This window comes from Acomys minous, assembly GCF_964271855.1.
Source record: "Acomys minous genome assembly, chromosome: 1".
NCBI lineage: Eukaryota > Metazoa > Chordata > Mammalia > Rodentia > Muridae > Acomys > Acomys minous.
This window is the reverse complement of record NC_140483.1, coordinates 50,005,139-50,027,980: the sequence shown is the minus strand read 5'-3', so window position 1 is coordinate 50,027,980 and position 22,842 is coordinate 50,005,139. Positions and strand designations below refer to the sequence as shown.

At 34.2% G+C, this 22,842-nt stretch overlaps 1 protein-coding gene across 5 annotated transcripts in view; it reads left to right on the top strand.

Annotated features, from left to right (window-relative positions):
* The window catches only part of KCNT2 (potassium sodium-activated channel subfamily T member 2), a 332,217-nt gene that overhangs the window by 191,677 nt on the left and 117,698 nt on the right, over window positions 1-22,842 (top strand). For all 5 annotated transcript variants that reach the window (XR_014781450.1, XM_084794038.1, XM_084794037.1 and 2 more), the window contains exon 13: window positions 13,450-13,558. Coding sequence is in view for 4 of the 5 variants with exons in the window: in XM_084794038.1 (XP_084650164.1) it covers window positions 13,450-13,558 (109 nt within the window). In the remaining variant the exon portion in view is untranslated. The remainder of the gene's footprint in view (window positions 1-13,449; window positions 13,559-22,842) is intronic.

Sequence of the window (22,842 nt, the reverse complement as noted above, 5' to 3'; positions counted from 1 at the left end):
CTTTAGATTTTTTTACCTTACTTATTTGTTCTGTTCACTGTAATTCCTGTATTCTCTCTCCTTCACATTTCTCCATAGCTTTATGTTGCTAGTATGAGATCTCTCTAATATCTCTATGAAGGCTCTTAATGCTATGAATTTTCTTTTTAGCACTGCTTTCATTGTGTCCCATAGGTTTGGGTCCATTGTGCCTTCATTTTCATTGAATTCTAAAAAGTCTTTTTTTTTTTTTCATAATTTTTTTCCAGTGGTCATTGAATAGAGAGCTTTCTATTGTTTCTGTTGTTGCTGAGGTCCAGCTTTATTCCATGGTGTTCTGATAAGATACAAAGGGTTATTTCAACTTTCTTGTATCTGTTGAAGTTTGCTTTGTGGTCAGTTTTCGAGAGGGTTCCATGAAGTGTTAAGGAGGAGGTATAATTCTTTTTTGTGTTTGGGTGAAATGTTCTGTAAATATCTGGTAGTTTCATTTGATTATAATGTTGGCTTGTTTCATTATTTCTTTGTTTAGTTTCTGTCTGGATAGCCTGTTCATTGGTGAGAGTGGGGTCTTGACATCTTCCAGTATTCATATGCGCAGTTAAATGTATGATTAAGCTTTAGTAATTTTTAAAATGTATGTGTATGCTCTTGCATTTGAGGCATTCAGAACTGAGGTGTCCTTTTGGTGGGATTTTGCTTAGATGAGTATGAAGCATCTTCCTCTATATCTTTTGATTAATTTTGTTTGAAAGTCTGTTTTATTAGATAATAGAATAGCTATTTTAGCTTAATACATGGGTCCATTTCTTGGAAAACATTTTCCCAGCCCTTTACTCTGAGGTAATGTCTATCTTTGTGGCTGAGCTGTGTTTCTTGTATGCAGCAGACTGAGGGTTCCTGTTTTTGAGCCTATCCTCATACCTTATATAGTTTTATTGAGGAATTGAATTTACTGACGTTTTTTCCAATGATTGTTCATTTTTATTAATTTAATGTGTGTGTGTGTTTTTATTTTTGGTGGTGTAGAATTATTTATTTCCTGTGTTTTCTTGGGTGTAGTTAATGCCTTGGGCTGGAGTTTTCCTTCTAATATCTTCTGGAGGGCTGGATATGTGGCTAGATAAAGATATAGATATAGATATTGCTTAAATTTTTTTTCTTGGAGTATCTTGTTTTCTCTGTCCACAGTGATGGAAAGTTTTTTGGGATTTTGTAGTCTGTGCTGGCCTGTATGGTCTCTTAGAGACTTTAAAACATCTTGACAGACCCTCTGGATTTTAGTCTGCATAGAAGTCAGGTATAATTGTAATAAGTCTTCCTTTATGTGTTACTTAGATTATTCCGTTGTAGCTTTTAATATTCTTTCTATGTTTTGTAAATTTCTTGAATTTATTATTATGCCTTAAGAGAATTTTCTTTTCTGGTATGATCTGCGTGGTGTTTTGTAGCTTCTTGTATGTGTATAGGCATCTCTTTCTTTAGGTTGGGGTTATTTTCTTATATGAGTTTCTTGAAAACATTTTTTCTGGGCTTTGTAGCTGAGAATCTTCTCATTTTTCTATTCCTATTATACTTAGGTTTGGTCTTTTCATAATCTCCTGAATATTCTGTATTTTTCTTGTATTTCATATTTTATTCTTTTTTTTCCTTTTTGTCCCTTTTTAAAAATTTTTCAAATATACATTTATATTATTACATATATACAATAGAATACTTATAGCAAGAAGAGCCATGATACAATCAGGAATTATATAAATGTTACATTCTTAGTGTTTTGGCTATTGGTATTTGACAGCCTTGAAGAAGACATATTTCCTAGCTTGGTGCATCTAAATTTCTGAATGCAAATCAGTCTCTATCACACATTGTCATCAACTTAGAACACCTATCTAGATCTAAAAACATCTTAATCCCTAAACAATTAAGCTTCATTGTAAAACTAGGCTACCTGGTATTCAACTCCCTCAGAGGTTTGAGAAGGAGTAAACTTGATTATCTGACTATGCTGGGAATGCAGGTTAGTACCTTTCCAAATGAAAAGATGACAGAGACAGTTTTCTACCTGAATAGTCACCCAAAACTCTCTATAAAGTTGAAACATCTTCTTAAGCTTTCTGGCCCAATATATCTGACTGACATATTTGTGAGGCAGGAACTATTGAGGACTTGAAAAGTCTATATGCCACAAAATTCAAAAACCTAAATGAAATGGACAGTTTTCTTGATAGCTACCAAAATTGAATCAAGATCATGTAAACAAATTGAATTGTCCTATCACACCTGAGGAAATAGAGGCAGTTATCAAAAGTCTCCCAACAAAAAAATGCCTAAGACCAGATAGATTCAGTGCAGAATTCTACCAAACGTTCAGAGAAGAGCTAAAACCAATTCTCTTCAAAGTATTCCATAAAATAGAAACAGAAGGGACATTACCAAACTCATTCTATGAGGCCACAATGACCTTGATACCTAAACCACAGAAAGACTCAACAAAGAAAGAGAATTTCAGACCAATTTCTTTTATGAACATTGATGCAAAAATACTTAATAAAACATTCACAAGCCGAATTCAAGAACACATCAAAACTATCATTCACCATGACCAAGTAGGCTTCATGCCAGGCACGCAGGAGTGGCTCAATATACGGAAATCCATCGATGTAATTCATCATATCAACAAACTGAAGGGAAAACCCACCTGATCATCTCCTTAGATGTAGAAAAAGCATTTGACAAAATCCAACATCCATTCATGTTAAAAGTCCTGGAGAGAGCAGGGATGCAGGGCACTTACATAAACATAATAAAGGCAATATAAAGCAAGCCTATGTCAACGTAAAACTAAATGGAGAGAAATTTAGATCAGTTGCACTGAAATCAGGGACAAAACAAGGCTATCCACTCTCTCTGTATCTCTTCAATATAGTACTTGAAGTCCTAGCTAGAGTAATAAGACAATTAAAGGAGATCAAGGGGATACAAATCAGAAAAGAAGTTAGGTTATCACTATTAGCAGATGATGTCATAGTTTACATAAGTGACCCAAAAATTCCATGAAGGAACTTCTGACATCTGATAATCACCTTCAGCAAAGTGGATGTATTCAAAATCAATTCAAAATAAATTAGTAGCCCTCTTGTATACAAGTGACAAACAGGCTGAGAAAGAAATTAGGGAAGCAACATGCTCCACAGTAGCCACAAATAATATAAAGTATCTTGGTGTACCTCTAACCAAGAAAGTGGAAGATTTGTATGAAAGAACCCTTCAAATCTTGGAATTTTCAGGATTTTTACAAGAACTTTTAAAATTTTAACATTTTCTTTGGCTGATGTATTGATTTCTTCTAAAGGGTCTTCTACACCTGAGATTCTTTCTCCCTCTTCTTATATTCTGTTGGTGATGCTTATGTTTGAAGTTCTTGTTTTATTATCTAGGTTTTCCATTTCCAGAATTCCCTTATTTGTATTTTTTCTTATTGCTTCCATTTTTATTTTTAGGACTTAAGCAGATTTTTTTCTGTACAATTTCCCTGTTATTTCTTTAAGGAATTTATGAATTTCCTCATTAAAAGCCTTTGTGATCTCTGTACGCTTGGATTTAAGATAATTTTTTTTTGTGTTTAGGCAGTACTAGCATATACAGAACCTGCTGTGCTAGGCTTGGGAGGTGCCATATCACCCTGGATCTTGTTGATTGTGTCCTTACACTGGCTTTTAGCCATTTGAATGCTCCTTTGCTGGCAGTACACTTGAGATGCAGACAGAGTTGTGGGATGGTATCCCATGATGTGAGAATCCACTGGAAATACAATTAAAGCCATGGGACAGAAGTGGAATACAGTGGACAAGGTGCAGTTTCCAGCTGCTGAGTTTGCCTAAGGGAATCTCATTATTAGAACTTTTTAATAAAGAAAAAAAATGGAAGTAGTTTAAATGGGGTGAAGAGTAGAGGATGTAAGGCCCTATGTGAGTGACAGTGAAAGCAAGGAATCCCCACTTATTCTAAGGAGATGTAGTAAGGGTCAGGCTTTCAGGAAGACTGCTACATAGAAGCTCCTGTAGGTTGAGGCTGAGAGCATATTCAGTAAAAAAAAAATATTGATAGAAACAGCAGATGGTGCAGCTTCTTCGGATGAATCCACAAACGTGGCATTGATTGGCTGAATGTGTTCTCACACAGGAAAGCAGAAGTTATCAGCATTGAACTTGGTATTTTTTCTTAGGTAAAGCACAAATTGTGTCTCCTTGATATGTGAAAAAGTGGGCAGTGGTACACCAAAGAATTTTTTTTGTTTGTTTTTTTATAAAGCACAGCAGGCACATGTTATGGTCTGTTTTTCATTTTAAAATTGTGGTTTTTTTGGGATGTGAAAAGTTACACTCATTTATGGGTACATGTTAGGTGAGTGTAGAAGGATGACTAGTTACAGGCTCAAAAAAAAGTTATTAAAATGATAAAGAACCACTGTTTTCCTCTAAATGGTGATGGAGTCTGATCTGCAGCTGATTGGGGGTAAATATTGAAAATAGACCTGATACAACTTGTCAATTTATTGAATGATTCTTTGAAAATAGAATAGATGAATTTGAGATGATATGAAATTTAATGTCACTGAGGTGTTTAGGGAGAAGCAAGTTTGGGCAAGGAAATAATATTTTCAATATGTTATTTAAGTATCTAAAATTCCCAGCTATCAATATTAAGTGAGTATTTAGATAGGAGATTTGGGTTTCACAAGAGGCATAGTTCTAAAACCACACACATGTGATAATATATACAGCAAATAATTTTAAGCATAATGACTAAGGAGTAGCTAACAAAATGACTGACTAGAACAAGGAAATCAACTTTTAACTACTCCATGTGGAGTTCTATATGTAGAAGTTATAAATGAGGTCAAAAGCAGCAAGACAGTGTATAAAGAAAAAAAAGCCAGGTTGTGGTGGTGCACACATTTCATTATAGCATTTGGCGGCAGAAGCAGGTGGATCTCTATGATTTCTAGGCCTGTCTGATCTACAGATCAAGTTTCAGGACAGCAAATGCTATACATAGAAACCTTGTCTTGAAAAACCAGAAGAAAAGCAAAAACTAAATTAAACCAAACCAGAACAAAAGAAAAGGAAAGTGGAAGAGGAGGAGGAGGAGGATAAGGAGGAGGAGAAAAGAAGAGGAAGAAGAAGAAGAAAAAAGAAAGAAAGATAGAAGAGCAAGAAGGGGAAGAAGAAGAAGAGGAAGAAGGAGGAGGAAGGAGGAGGAAGAGGGGAAGGGAAATGGAAGAAACCAGACAAAGAATCAAGTGAGTATGTGGATATACAATCTAAATAAGAGGTCAGTTTTAAAATAAAGAGGGAAATTATTGTTTCCCTTGAATGCAGATCAGAGCTTAAGGAAGGTGGGTATGTTTGGTGATCACGTTAGATCGTTTTTCTTTTTTAAATGCTTTAAATTTTATAATTGTACTCCTATTCTAATTTAGGCTAGAGTAAAGAAAACTTAACTTGAATTCATTTGTAATTTCAAAATACAATTATTAAGAGTCTACTGAGATACACCAGTGACTACAAAGACAAAACTCATGAACAAGAAAAGAGTAGGTTTCTGACCTTATGCAATTCTATTTGCAGTGTAATCAATAGTAATAAATAAAATTAATAAATTTATAAATGACAAATATTAAGAAAAAAGAATGAATAATACCTTACAGAGATGAGGGGATGGTAAATGTTGAAGTAGAAAAAAGGTTGTGTTTTAAGAACAGAATTCTTTTCATTTATCATTTCTGGGCCAATATTCAAGTGGGATTCATGATACTGGGATCTTTGGTCAAAGGTTAGACATTGTTATTCTATGAACTACATATGGAACTCTATAAATTTCAATTTTATAGGTAAGAATGCCTGTGAAAAAGTAAAAAATATAAAAGCTTGAATTTTGATAGTTAACCAAGGTTTGAAATATATTTACAAGTAAGTAGGAAACGGCTGCTCTCTGCCATATGGGAGCAGAGAGTTCTGGAATAACATTCCCACACAAATGTTTAAAATTCTGAACCAGACATACAAAGCAATTATTTTCAAACTGAACATGAGCACATTGAGAATGTGATCTATAAGAATAAAGGGAACAGCAGTGTCAGCCCCCAAACAAGTTCTACTTTAATAAGATGTATATATATACATAAGCATATATATGTACACACATATATGTACATACATAAGAAAAAGATCATTCAAGTAAATCATGAGAGTTTCATTGAACTGAGAAGACAGAAGACAAGAGTCTCACTCAGAGAAAGCAAGTGAAAACGAGAGAATTTGTAGAGCTGAGTTCTGAGAGCAAAAAGATAGACTTCCCTCATAATCTGCACTGGGGTTCTATTTATTTTATTTTATATTATTTTTTTGAGACAGGGTTTCTCTGTGTGGCCTTGGCTGTCCTGGACTCACTTTGTAGACCAGGCTGGCCTCGAACTCACAGTGATCTTCCAGCCTATGCCTCCTGAGTGCTGGGATTACAGAGGACACCACACCAGGCCTTGCACTGGGGTTCTTAACCTGGTTAGCTGATTAACATATTTACATATAAATCATGAGTATACATCAAGCTAAGTGAAGAAAAACAATTGGGAAAAATATTATGTGCACAAAGTAAGAACCAAATGCTGTGTACATTTAGAAAAAGTAGAATTATAAGGGTATACATGGAAGGATCTTGCCTAATGCCACAAGAAATTATTAGACTCAGAAGAGACTACTTCAGAAAAATGGGGTTAAACCAATTCCAGAATACAAGTTCAATAAAACTAGGTCAACAAAAGTTTAAATGATATTTGCATGATATAATAACCACCAAATCAAAGCACACTATTTGTTAAAGGCTTACAGATTTTTAGGGACTCTATCTCACAAAACCCTGTGATAAATGTGCTTGGTCCATAAGCCCAAGGCCGTGTTTATTAACTGGGGAAAATAATTGACGCTTGAGAAAACACATAGCCATGACAGAGATACTGCAATTACTAAACTTCTAAATAAATTTGCAAATATGCTGGCAGGTTATGCGTGAAAACATGTGCACCCTGGAACAGGACATAGAAACCAACATAAAAAAGGAGTCTCTAGGGATCAAAACAAAATACTGACAAGGAAATGTTACAAGAAAGGGACATGGCACTTGTGATCACCCTGTCAAGCCTATCTACTTCCGCTCCCGGATACATCCAAGTAGCACAGCCCTGAGGTAATGATAAGTGGAAAAAGAACAAAGAAAGTGCAGTTATTTTCAGTAAGGCAATTATAATGATTATACAGACTGAGACACGATAGGGGAGATCAAATGGATACTTTTTCAAATAGACCTATGAAGAGAAAGTGCAGTCGGGATGAAGAAAGAAATTAAAACAAGCAAATGTGGATGTACTGGGCAAATTAGTTCCCTCAGTAAATAAAGTGCTTTCTCTGCAAGTGCTGAGGCTCTGTGTTTGACTCCAAGCCCACTTAAAAAGCCAGCTGTGGTGGTGGTATGCATCTCAAGTGCAATACCCTGAAGGCAAAATTTGAGATCAACCCAGAAGGTAGTGGAGTCAAATTCAATGGACTTCAGTGTTAATTTAGTAGCAGTTTGAAGGAAGGGCAAGTTTCTCCTCTGCTCTCCCTTTTTCCCTCATCTTTATCTCCAGCTCCCTCCAGGCCACACTGAGCTCCTTTTCTCCCTGTGCTTCTTCCTCTTCAGACTGTCATGTACTTGGGATCATGCAGTTTACAGCCTTGACAGATTGACCGCTATTTTCTCTCTCAGCAATAGCATTTGAGATTCACTATGTTGTTTTCATGCTTGATTGATCATTTCTTTTCACTCTTAAATAATCGCTTTCATAAATGTAGCACAAGTTATTTTATCTATTCATCTATGGAAGGTAGTTGATTCCTTCTTTATTATAAATATGTTTCTATAAACATATATTGCTGACTTTTTCGTGGGCATTTGCTTAAGTTTTCTAAATATTAAGGAACCCAACTCTGGGTTCAAAGTATATTTAGTTTTTCTAAGATTCCTTAAAATGGTTTTCTGAAGTCATTTCCCAGCAACAGTGGGTGGACCCTCCTGTTGTATCCCATATTCACTGATGTCTGGTGTTTTCAGAGTTTTGGAGTTTAATAAATATAGCTTATAATATCCTTAAGCAGCCTTTTGTGTGCTTATTTGTCATCTGTATTTCTTTGGAGTGGTATATGTTCAGACATAATTTTCAAATGGCATTGCTTGTTTTTTTGACCACAGTCCGGTTATTTATACCCCATATCTAACTTTCAAATGTACAATGCATTGTTTCAATATTCTAGATGTTGGAAGGTATCTGGATAAAGATATTCAAACAAGTAATTGTGATCAGAAAAAAAATATCCTGAGAATGCAAGGAAAAGCTGCATGAAGCACACAAAAAGAGAATTCAGTAAGAAAGTTGGGGTTTTTATTCAGGAATTGTCATCTGTGCTGATGTTTATTAGAACATGATGTGAGGAAATTTACAAGAGATTTAGCAACACACACACACACACACACACACACACACTAAAAGATTTGAAATGGATAAAAGTACAAGAAATCTAGGGATATTTTCAGTATCTGTTTGTGAAATCTGACATCAGTCTTACTCTAAATTGTATAAACTAACAAGAACCTGAGCACGACAAAGAAAGGCCTCTTGGTGTTTGGAAACTGAAAGCAATACAAGATGGGGTTTGCTTTGCTTTGTCTTACTTTATTTTTTATAATATCTATTTTTAAAGTGAAAATAAACTTCATGTTTCTAAAAAAAGAAACTCAATACATTGTTTCTTAAAACCTCATAGGTAAATATACTTTTCTGTCCTTCTGAAAATCACATAAAAGTCTAATCCATAACCTTTTAAATATTTATTTTTATTGGTAGTTGTGTGTATGCTTGCATGCATGTGTGTGTGTGGCTGTGTATTTGTGTGTGACTACGTACATGTGGATGCTGGGCTCCAAGGCATATTCTTTGGTGGAATGTTTGGTAGTTGTGAGAATAATTCCAGTCCTCTTGAAGATCAGCAAGTATATTTGAAGACTGAGCTATCTCTTTGTCCCCTAACCTATTACCTTTTAATGTCTTTGTTATCATTGTTAGCTGGATGTCAACACAAATTCTACTGCTCCCACCTCCTCTGATTTTTGTTTCCCTCCTTTCAATTTTTCATCTTATATTTGATTTTGTTAAAGATGTTTGATTTAAGATATTACCTTGAAGATGTGTCTTAAGAATTTTTAGTGATTTCTCTGAGGACTAAAATGTAAATGCTCACATTTTCACAATTAATTATTCGCCAATATTGTATCACGTGTTTAAAATTCAACGCTTCAATCACTCCTTTCCTAATGCCCTTTATATCACAATTCCATGTTTTGATAGTATTTGCATTGAGTCAAGGGCCATGTATGCACTGGACCTAGGCCCCCTATACGGATGTAACCTATGGGCCAGTCAGTTCTCAGTATGGGCATCCTAGTAAGGGGAATGGGGCCTGACTCTGGCATGGACTCTGTTGCCTGCTTTTAGATCACTTTTTGCTGGTGGGGCTACCTTGCTAGGAAAAGGATGCTCTTGGTTGGTCTTGATGCAACTTGATATGCTGGGGTTGGGAGGGAATCCTTCTCTGAGGGGTAGGGCAGTGGAATAGAAAAGCAGAGGGAGAGTGGGACCAGGAGGAGAGGAGGGAGGTGGCTATGACTGTGATGTAAATGAATAATTAATAGAAAATAATAAAAACCCATAAAACAACCTATACACTTTTCTGTATGGAGATATATGCACTTGAAAGAAATTTATAGGAAAACCCTTTTCTTATTGCATAGGCAATAGCCATGTCTGACTTCATTCCGTGATTATCAAAGCTTTCATTTACTTCTAGTGTTATTTCTATAAAGTATAAAGGCTCTCCTCATAATTCCATTTGCAGTTTCATGGTGGTTGCTATACCTGTTCTTTTTTTTTTTTTATTCTTAAAAATCCTTTCTTTCACTTTCCATTTAAAAAGATTTTTCATTAGATATAATCCCGGCTTCACAGTGATTTGGGTTTTGCTTCTTTCTGAACACTAGGGTATTTCCCTCATAGTCTCCTCACTTGGCCTGTGATGAGTCTCTGCTGTCAGAATGTCCCGCACTACCTGAGCTTCGAAACACACAATCATCCCTAGCACGGAGCTGCTCACAAATGTTGTCCCTTTTATTCCTTCTCTGCCTTCTTCTATTTTGTTTTCTTCACTGGAATTCAATGATCTATTTCTATATACAGTTGTGTATCCACATCGTCCATACACACCAATAACACTCTGCACGGTTGGTCAGTGTCTGAGCTGCCTTCCCATTCTCTTCCCTTTTTGCTTCATCTTATAATGTTAAGGACCTAGAATCAGATTCACTGACTTTTTTCTCATATATTCTTTATAGTCCCTTCATTGCATACTTTCCAGGAACCTAGTTTCTTTAATTTTACTTTAGAATATTTTGTTTTGACCCTGTAATTTTACCTTTTATTTTCCACAAGCATCTCCTTCAACTACCTAGTTGATTATATTTCCATTGGTAGCAGTTAGCCTTTGTCTGAGTCAAACATGGACATCATCTGGAGCTAATTCGTTAAGAAGATTATTTCATTTGCTTCTTCAAAATTTGGTCACTTTTCATGGCACTTTACGTATTTAAGAGGACCTTTTGATTAATTTAAAGTATATTCATAGATTAGTACTTAGATGAGGAAAAGGAAGAAGACAGAATGGAGGGAGAAGATGAGCATTCTTATACATCAGGCATGGTTACATTTTTATTTTTATAGAAAATTAATATGATGTAACTGGAAGTTCAACTTGTTCACCCTTGCTGCTGGAAATGGCTTATTATTTTAAATTACGTTTATGCCTTTCAATGGCCCATCAGTCAGCCAAATACATGTGAATTTATTGTAGACTTTATGATTTCTTTCTTTTACTCTCTCTTTCAGTACACTGCAGTATCACTGGTGACTCCAGGCTCCTTCCTAAGTCTTTCTGGTATGCTTGCTGTACCGTTCTGCCAGTCTATCATGTGGGTATAGCCAACCAGAATTGCTCTCAGGCCAGAACATCAAGACAGTGGGTGCTATGGAATGTCGATTATATTTTACAGATTTTAAATCCTTTCCAAATTTATCTACTGCCCCTCATTAATAATTCATTCATGGTCATTTTATAAAATTTAAACCAAACTCCTGAGGAATTTACTCTTCTATTTTGTAGATCCTTTTGCATTTCTTTTCCTTTTTCTACTAAACACAAAGTATATTCATTACTTAGCTGATGGCAGTGTACCAATTGTTTATCCTGTTGTTCAGAATGTCATTGTTTTCTATGTCTTATCTAAGTTTTGTTATTTATACAATTAACATGTTTCTTTGAAGAATATACAAAATACTTTGCATTTGTTCAGAATGTATGTTTTTTTTATAGATGGCAAGTCTAACTTATTCAATTCCAATTAAATATTGAGGGGAAAATTAGGTTAAACATTCTACAGAAGTTCATTAAACCATTATTTTAAAATAACATTAACAAAATAAAATGTAAAAATATAATGTAGTAGTTTTGTTCATTTTTAAAAACCTTGTGCGTCTAAGGGCAGAAATAACAAACATCATGAGTTATATACCCTCAATAATTTATAATGTTGTAACCTCAGATTTAAAAAATTATACTATGTTAAATTTGATAGATATTAATAGTGTTGTTATTGTCCTGGTGGCATGTGTAAGCCCAAATGAAGATGTCTCTGTCAACATTTATTGTTTATCAGCTTCTGCGTAAGTTGAACTCATTGTCTTGTAAAAGCAGCAGAGAAAAAATAAGTGTGTGTGTGTGTGTGTGTGTGTGTGTGTGTGTGTGTGTGTGTGTTTGATAAGGAACAGATTTTAAGAAGTCCAAGGTCAAGGTGAAAGCAGATGTAGTATCTGGAAAAAAGTGGTTTCTTGGTTCATAGCCATTTTGTTCTTGCTAATGAATAAGAAGGCCTGGGAGCCTTCTGGGTTTTTTGTTATAAGAGTACAGATTGCTTTTCTTCATAAGAATATCATCTCTGGGAGGGAATATAAGCACTTTCCAAGGCCCAGTGTCCTGATAACCTAGCTAAAAGAGTTAAATTATCACCCAAAGATATCAAGGGTTGGAATTACAAAATATAAAAGTGTATAGCAGCTACCAAGTATTAGCAGCAGGCTCTTCTCTCTGTATTTCCGAATTCAACCCAGTACATCTACTTGTGTCACACATTGGCAGGAGAGGTTGTTTTCACTTTCTTCTTTGATATAGCAATATGGTTGACTATAATATGTTTTCTATATTTCAGTTTTCTATTGTTGCAGTTACTAGTCATATCTAAGTACTTGATGGGTGTTTAGTGTATCTCATGAAATACACTGTTTAATTTTAGTTAAATTAACTTGAACATCAATATAAAGCTAACACACAACATTCATTTCTAGAGCATAGCTGGTAAGGATGTATAATATTTTATAATATATATTATACATTATAATATATATAATATTCCCTATTTTGTTCATTTCACTTAATAATTATGTATACACTTGCTCTTATATAAGGTTTTACACTGAAAATATGTTTTCAATTTCATTCTCTTAGCATCTTAACTTTCCCAATGTGCTTTATTCATCAATATCTTTTTCATCACTGCACATACACACACATACACACACACACACACACACACACACACACACACACACATGAGAGAGAGAGAGAGAGAGAGAGAGAGAGAGAGAGAGAGAGAGAGAAGCACGCATGCGCACTGATGAATGTAAGGCTAGAATCAAATGCTTTAATTTTTACTATTATATAAACAATTCACTATGTTCTATGCATGGCTGGTCACTGTACTTGAATTTTTCACTACTGTTTCAAATAAATCGATGTTCAGGATCCTTCTTTTCTTTCTTGTGAGGATTGTCATTATGCCTAACACTGTATTCGTTCTTTTATAGTTCTAATTCTAATTGGTTTGTCTATCTACTCCTCTGCCAATCCCTTAGTTCTAACTTAATATGTATCATTGATTAATTTGGAATTAGATGCTTTATATAGGTAGTACATATTATAAAGCAAACATCAGCTGAGCATGGTGGTAAAAGACTATAATAGAGATGTTCAGAGATAGAAGCAAGAGCATCAGAAGTTCCATTTCATACCCATCTGCATACCAAAATCAATACAATCTGGTATATAGAAGACACTGTTTCAAAACATGACAACCAAAAGTGATATGACTTCAATCGTTTTTATGTTCAAACATTAACTACAAATGAGCTCATTTAACAAATTTCTGTGTTATCAATTTTGTTACTTATATTATTAAATTAATTTCAGCATATTTTGGATCTTATCATTTCAGGATCACCAAACAATTTTGAGAGCATGGGCTGTGAAAGATTTTGCTCCAAATTGTCCTCTGTATGTTCAGATATTAAAACCTGAAAATAAATTCCACATCAAATTCGCAGGTAAGCTTTGACTTTCAATGACAGTCTTTGAATTCCTGTTTTTGTAATTTATTGTTTACATTTGTTGATGGTTCTATAGAGCAGAAAGCATTCTCTCTTAATCATCTATTTGAAATATGAGGATTTCTAAAATGCAAGAGTTTAATAAATGAGATGATTCTATACTTTTGACATATAACTTGCTGATTTTAGCACCTGAATTAACCATATATATTTTTAAAGATTATTTCAATTTTCAAGAGCTGCCGTAATTAAATTTTGAGATGATCTATTTGTCTTTCAGTTTACACATAAACTGTTCTCTCCTGCATATATTACTTAAAGCAAAAATCAACTTACATTATATTGCAGTGTACTACATTAGCATTAAATCTGATATTTAATTTAATCTTAATTTAATTAATTAATCTTAAAATAATTTAAGAACAAGATAATTTATTTATGTTTTTTGAGAGACTATTTTTAAAGTAAAAGGTTACATAGGTGAAGGAGATCATGCTTTGCACCATTAGGAAATTGAGCAATTAAATGATATTTATTTATTTTTCTAAATGCTTATATGAAAGAAACGAATGACTTTGTATCTAATCAGTGATTCATGTACTTTTCTCACAAGCATAAAGGTCATTCTGTATATTGTTTTTGAATTTATCTCAACAATCCCAGCTTAAAAGATTATTAACGTGTAAGTACTTTTAGCAGTGTACCACAGGTTATATGGTACAAAATATGTCCCAGTACCTTTAAATAACAACTTATTGGTTTATTATACTGCAGTAAACACTACAAATTAAATTTAAATAATAAGAAGATAATGAAGTTGGTTGATATCATGTTAGTTTTTCATTATTCTGTTCTTACCACAAGAGATGTAGTCAGCTTTTATTCAGAAAATATATACAGACAGCCTAAAATACTGACTACTCTGTGTGTATGTTATAGCTCTTTAGAAGGTTCTTAAAAATGTAGTTATTGTAGGGGTTCTGATTGAAGTAGTCTGAGTAGTCTGAGGTGGTGGTTCCAAGACACACACACACACACACACACACACACACACACACACACACACACACACCAAACCAAAAAAACTGAAAAAGAAACTTGAGAGTCATTCTATTGTAGATGCCTTTGCAAGTGTAATGGAAAAGTATATGCAAAGTACTTCATTAAACGTTTTCCTGAAGTCTATTTTAAGTAAGTGTTCTTTTTTTTTTTTTTTTTTTTTTTACTATTTATAAATTAGAAAGAGCACATTAGGGTATCATTAATGGCATGAGCAGGAGGCAAAGTGTTAAAGCAAAATACTAAATTTGAATGTCACTATTTAAGACTTTAAAAGCTCAGGTATGCAAATTAGTATTCAGAGTGTTACTTTCCTGCTGAAAAGCTACTTCTTTTCTATTGGGTGGATACAGTTAGTGGCTAGGATTAAAATAACTGGATAACTTTAGCTATCCATTGAATTTAAAGTCATAGGATCTAAATCTTATGATGACTGCTGCACGTAGTATGGAAAACGAATTCATCATTTGACTGTGAGACAACTCATACGCGGAGAAGATATCTGCTTTTCTCCTCTTTCTTTTTTCCGGCTATCAATAGTATGCTTCTCACAGATCAGTCACATGTGTTGAAATAGTCTATTTATAAGTAAGGTATTATAGAAACTACTGTGTCAATTTTGTTTCAAATATTTCATTTGACATTATTTTAATAAACTTACCAAAATGAGTATATTATTTAAAAACTCTCTCCCAATTATTCATCTTAATATTTCTTATTTTGACACATGTTAAAATTATGCATAATAGTGTTTTAAGTTCTTTTATAGCTGAGATTACAACATATCAGATAGGAGTCTTTTTATAGTAGAAAAGATGAAAGCATCATAATTTCATTAAAATGTCATAATGATACTAAGGCTGATGTATGAAGTTCTCAAACTAATGTAATTCATTTTATGTCTCAGCAAGATGCAAGATTTTGAGAAGTAACAGACTTTTTCTAATAAAAGACATTGGATAAAGCTGTCAGCTTGTGTAATGGATCTTGTTAAAATGATGGTCCCCAAGGAGCCAAACTCCACCATGTGTTCCCACTGCAGTGTAGGTTGTAGCCTCAGAGCTGAATGTGAAGATGCCCGGTTTAGCCTCTTATAAAAAAAAGGGAAGCAAGAGAAAAAATAAGACTCATCCATTCTGGTACCTTCCCATGTATCTCCCTCTTAATCACAAGCCAACTCAAGGCATGCTGATAGAATTTTGGTGAATAAAGCATTAGTTAAGTTATTCAATGTTGAGGCCAGTATGTAGCTATAGAAATCTAATAACAATTGTGATTGATAATAGCTGCTAAAAATCATGTCTCTGAAGGTTTTCACTGTGTTCTTGCCTTACTTGCCATTGATATATTGCTTAAGAACCACTTTCTCTTTCATAGATATCCAAACGATACATTTCTATTTACAGCATTTTCAATGGCATCTTTAAATAACCCTAAATTGTGAAAAATCTTTCAAAGATTATACTTAATGTATTTAAATATTAAACATTAGTAATAAATGGTTCATTGAGTGAATACATTTTAAATTCTACTTACTACTGGATAAAATTTTACACAGTGAAAACAGTCCAGCAAGTTATCTCTTTCTCATGGAAATGTATGTGTGTTTCTTATTTCAAATAGCAATAAGCATTCAATAACTGGATGATTGTTTAATTCATGTTTAAACATGTTGAAGTATGACCAAAATAATACCCTCTATTTTGACTATATCTGAAAACAAAACACTACAAATACATATTGTAAGCAATAAAAAATATAATGTTCTTATTCATATCAACATAAAATGAAGATAAAAATTATATACCTAAAAGGAGTCATAAAGAATAAGATGTTCAGTAAAATAATAGTTTGATATTTCTGAATATACATTACAATAAAATTCAACCAACAAAAAGAATAATTAACAGGTAATATTTTTTTATCAAAACAAGTTTCCCAAAAGGCCAGGGTACACCCATTCAGAAACAAGCTTCATTTTCAGTAGTTGGTCTTTAATGATGAATTTGTCAAATAAAGCAACAAAATGTGTAAATGTTGGTTGGGCAACATTCAAGGACCTATGCTGAACTATATCTTCCTTGTTTCAGTGACGCCACATCAGCTTCCACTCTTCTATACTGCTTTCAGTTTCTTAATTAATAAAGACGATAGTAAGAATAGCTTCTCCACAATTAAGCTGTTATGATTTAAAACCCACCTACAAGAAAATCATTTAAATTGCTAACAGACATTTCAAAATATAGATTTTTCAGAAACCATTATGATTGTCTCATTTATTTATTTATTTATTTTAATATATTTTATTAATTTATACATTACATCTCAATTGTTATCCCATCCTTGTATCCTCCCATTCCTCCCTCTCTCTCATTTTCCCCTTACTCCCCTCCCTTATGACTGTGACTGAGGGGACCTCCTCCCCCTGTATATGCTTATAGGGTACCAAGTCTCTTCTTGGTAGCCTGCTATCCTTCCTCTGAGTGCCACCAGGCCTCCCCATCAAGAGGACGTGGTCAAATATCGGGCAGCAGAGTTCGTGTGAAAGCCAGACCCCACTCTCCACTCAACTGTGGAGAATTTCCTGTCCATTGGATGATTGTCTTATTTAAAACCCACTTATCAGTCATTCTCCATTGCATCTACAATTACATCCAACTGATCCTTGTATAGGCTGCATGCTCATCTGCTGCTTTGCTTTGATGGCTCACTTAGATATTCCACAGCATTTATCTTTCATTGTTTCCTAGAATTTAGAAGCTTGTCCTCTATATGCTGCCCATCTACCTTCTCAGCATATAAACAACAATAAACACTACTGTGCACATGTTTTCACATCTCCAATGTCAGGTTAAGCTTAGCAGTTTCTTTTTCTAAGGAAGAAACACTAATTTCCCTTTCCAAAAAATTTTTGACTATTTTCTTTATTTTGAGTTACTTTTGTCAGCTTTGGTAGATTAAAGGTCAGTTTTTGACTTAGCTTTGGCTATATCAAATCTACTTTCATTGAGAAATATTTTCAGTAACACGATAATTTTGTGTTGTAACAATTGACACTGAAGCCTATGACATAAATTATTACAGTATTCCATAGTTAGGAGTGATAGACAGTGTGGTTGTGTGACATCTCATATTCTCTACATACCTCATATGTGCTCAGTAATTCTAGTAAAGCCTCTCCAAGGTGAATATTTGATGTAAAAGGACCCAGAGAAAATGTGTGATTTTATTGTTGAATACTTCATAGATCACTTCTTCTCATTTGCAAAAAAAAAAAAGAATGATAACTCAGTTCATATAGCGACATGCTGCCCCAGCTCAACAGAAATAAAGCTTATAATTTTCTATTCTGTTTGGATTCCAAATTGATTTAAAAGCATGGAAATGCATGTACACAATGCACACACACACACACACACACACACACACACACACACACACAGAATCACTGAGCAACTAGAAGAGGGCTTGAAAAGAGATGACCATATTCAATCTTAGGAAGAAGAAAACATTGAGTCAGCCCCAATTAGCTTTACAGACACAGTGCATTTTCCCACTCATCAACTGCATCTACAAGAAGTTTGTTGTCTCTTTTTTTAAAAATTAATTTATTCTTGTTACATCTCAATGGTCATCCCATTCTTTGTATCCTCCCATTCCTCCTTCCCTCCCATTTTCCCCTTACTCCCCTCCCCTATGACTGTGCCTGAGGGGGACTTCTTCCCCCTTTATATGTTCATAGGGTATCATGTCTCTTCTTGGTAGCCTGCTATCCCTCTGAGTGCCACCCTATTGGGGTTCTAAATGAGAGAAGCATGGGAGAATAGCAAAGTAGAAGGATCCAGAGGGTCCTAGAAACCTACAAGAAGAATATTATGATAGGCAGATTTGGGCACAGGGGTCCTGCTCCAACTATGGCACCAGCCAAGGACAATACAGGCCATAAACATCAAACCCCTACCCAGATCTAGCCAATGGTCAGAACATTCTCCACAGTTGAGTGGAGAGTGGGGTATGACTTTCACAAGTTTGTTGTCTCTTAGGCTGAACGATGTTATCTGCCATTTGATTGTGAGGTGGATGGATATTGTAGGGTAATGTTATAGGGATGATCTGACAGGCAAACTTTACTTAATCCTCCATTACAAACTCCAAGTAAAATGTTAGATGATCTTCACACATTTAATTCTCATTTGTTTCTCACTTGATTTACTTTCTTTGAAAATTTTCTACTTCTTTTAAACATACAAGTGCAGACCAAAAAAAAAAAAATCAAGTGTGCAAGTCAGAGTAAGGCTTGCAAAACTCAATTAGTTAATGAAACTATGAATTATCTATACATTTTATTTTCTGTGTGTTAAAAATATTTTTCATGTAACATAACCTGACTGTAGTTAATGAATGAAAATCACTCCCATATACAGTTGTTTACTGAATGAAATACTTTCTACTTCACAATTATAACAAGACTGATGTATGAATCATTTGCTAGAGCTGTAGGAGTTAGCTCTCCAGTAATTACAAAGCATAATTACAATAGGAAGTTAGATATAAATAAGAGTAAATGTACACTTAGCAATATTTTTATTAGATAGCAATGTCTATAACTACAAAGGCATTATTGTAAATAATAAATACATACAAATCTTATGTCTTCAAGAAATATTTTGATTAAAAGTGTAAAAAGTTTATCTCATCTTAGACATTATATGGATGGATTCTTTTTGTGAATCATTAGATATTTCAGTGCCTCACTTCTGCCTACCCAAAAGAGAGAGTGTGGAATATTTCCAAGCAATATAAATATTGGAAATTATCTTAGCTGTTTCTAAATAGCATATGGTTGTGCAGTCTTGACTTTCTCCAAATGGTAAAGTGTGATATTTTCAAGCAGAGTGATTTCTTCATTTCCCATATCACACCCACATAGACATCATCTTAAACTTTGCTTCTGCAACCTGCTTAAGAAAATGCCTTGAATTTATGTACTTTCAAAATATAGAACCACAGAACTTCGAATTTTTTGATGTGTCTAGATCTAACACAAACTTTTCAACATAAGGGCATGTTCAGTACTATGTAGAGCATCTCAGATGTTTTGGAAGATTCAATGTACAATTTAAAAGTTATAAACTAATTAAAGTTGTTATTCAATCAATCTATATTCAGCAATTGTTAACATTTTGTTTCATTTGCTTAATTTTTCTGTTCATAAATACATAGACAGAGACACACATACCTATACACATACCCACAAACAGACACACTTACTCACATGTTTTGATATATACATGCAAAGATACATACATACACACACCTATACACATGTACGTATGTACAGACACTCATGTACAGATATATTATATATGTCCATATATGCATACACAAACACAGAAACACATGTACATATAAACATAATACATACATAAATACATACATGCATGCATAGAACAGATTTGTACTTCAGCAAGAATCCCTAGAGTAGTAAGCTGTTCTGTTTTATAGAGTTACACTAACAATTTTAACCACTGAACAATATAATACTAATACTAATAATAATCTGCTTCATATTCAAATTTTTCATTATTCCCAACACATCCTTGAAATCTACATTTTAAAAATCAATATTTCTGGTTATTAGTTTTTTATTAAATATTTTAAATTGAACTACTTTTAACTTTAGATGTGAGAGATATTGCAGAGAAATCATATACCCCTCAGTGTTCTGCATATTTCTATAAATTTAATATCTTATATAACCATGGCCCATTTAATTTAAATAAGCAAGTTATGATGCTATAAAGTATAAGTAAAATATGTTTCTAGATATTATTCTTGCTAGCTAATTTAAAAAACAATATTTGCTTTTCACTTCAGTGGCATTTGTGAGGTTGATATGTGCTTCTATAAACAGCCGTCCCTTTAATTTACTTTCTTTAGCACCTGAATAAGTTGGTCATGCAAGATAGGTGCATCAAGTAGTGTTATTGTAGGTCACTTATAATTTAATCAGCTCATGGGATATTATGCTTTTTTCTGACAATTTTTGATGTTTGTATAATTTTCAAACACTCAATCTCATGATTCTGAATAGGGTAAATTATTCTGTGGTCTTTGGAAAATGGCAGGCATATTCTGTCAGAGCTGACCTGCTTGCTGTCTTCAGCCTGTGACTTGGTCCTTTTATACCCATGGTTTGTGAGGAACAGGCATTTGTTCTTTGTATCTTTTTTATTTATTTGTTCAAAATGCTTCGGTGAATCTTTCTCTTGTCTGAACTAGTGATAAATTGTGTGTAATTTGCTCTGTAGTCCAGAAGAAATTTTGTTCATTTTCTATGCATTAAACTCTTAAAATAGAGTGGCAAGATACAAGGGAATCTTTTCTACTAACGCTCAAATTCTAACTATGACTTAGTCCTATAATCTTCATTCTTTGTCTTTGATATCATCTCTTTCCATCTATATGCATTAATTTCTCTGGATATTTCTTAATGGTTCCTTATGGAGTCCTTGACTGCTCTTGCCTCAATCCTTCCCTCATCTCTTCCACAAGAGTCCCTGACCAGTGTCTAATGTTTGGCTGTGGGTCTCTGCATATGTTTCCATCAGCTGTTTGGTGAAGCCTTTCAGAGGACTTGTGCTATTCTCCTGGCTACAAGCACAGCAGCATCACATTAATAATGCTAGCAATTGGTTCTCTCCCATGGGATGAACCTCAAGTAGAGACATTTTTTGGTTGGCCATTCCCTCCATCTTTGTTCCATCTTTGCTGCTGTACATCTTACAGGCAGCACAAATTTTAGGTAGAAGGTTTTGTGGGTGGGTTGGTGTCTTTATCCCTCCACTGGAAGTCCAGCCTGGCTATAGGAGGTGGCCACTTCAGGTTCTGTATCCTCCATTGCTAGGCATCTCAGCTAGGGTGACCTCTATGGACTTCCTCAGGGCTACCCTATGTTAGGTCTCCAGGAAGTCCCAGAGATGCCCTGCCTCTCTGATTTCCATTCTCTCACTTGGCTCTCTATCCACTGTTAGGGAATGAGTCCTAATCCCCACTCATTCTCCCCTGCCCATCCCCTCTCCTGCCTATTTTGCTCCCTCTATCCACCTTCAATGTCTGTTTTATTTGCTCTTCTGAGTGAGATTCAAGCATCCTCCCTTGGACCCTCCTCGCTGCTACTTAGTTTCTTTGGGTCTGTTGATTGAAGGATGGTTATTGTATACTTTATGGCTAATATAAACATATAAGTGAGCACAAAAAAATTTAAAAATTTAACCCCAGAGGGTAAGCAAGCAGGGGATGAGGTTATGAAATGTTTGCTTAACTTATCATTGCTCTTCTTGATCACGTTGTTTAGACACTTCAAATTATTCATTATGAACTATCATTTACTAAGGAATTGGAATTTTCTGGAAGCAATGAGAGGTTAACAATACTTCCGAGGAAAACACATATAATTTAAACTAGACAAAAGAATAACTAGGAAATGTGGAGCTCAGAGGAGAGGATAAAATGAACCTCCTAGGATCGATTATTTAGGAAGCTATTACGGTAGTTCAGGTGACCAATGCTGAGAAATTGAATTGAGGTTGTGATAATAGAAAGGGAGAGAGTGAGAACAGATTCATAAACCATTTCATTTACTTCTTCATCGATTGTGAGAGCTAAAAAGATTGAGGAAGCATTATTTTTCCTCTGCAACTCTCATTTTTTTTTATATCCTCACAAGAGATAAGGTTTCTAACAGATCCATTTCATCGTTGATTAATAGGTGCTTTAGCATAGCCACATTAGATTTTCAGTCTCTGACATGCTTCACTTCTCCGTGGATGGCACAGTGCCTGACTACCAGCATTTTTCACGATTATGTAAATACAGAAAACATAAGAAAACTGAAAGATCTAGTAAGAATATTTAAAGTTGATAGTATATAATTCAATACTGTGTAATATAACACCTGAAAATATATTAAGTAGTTTGCAGATGCATAAGTTCAAATAAGCTTCATGTTAAAATACTCATCAGGGGATCCTAAAAGAATAGATAAATAAGATAATGCAATCCAAAGACCAAAACATGTCTCTCATATTTTTTGAATGTTAGGTTTTTACTCCATAAAGTGAAAAAACTAAAGGCTCATTAAAAAACAAACAAAAACAAAATAAAAAAAAAAAGGAAAGAGAGAAAGAAAGAAAGAAAAGAAGGAAGAAGGAAAGAAAAAG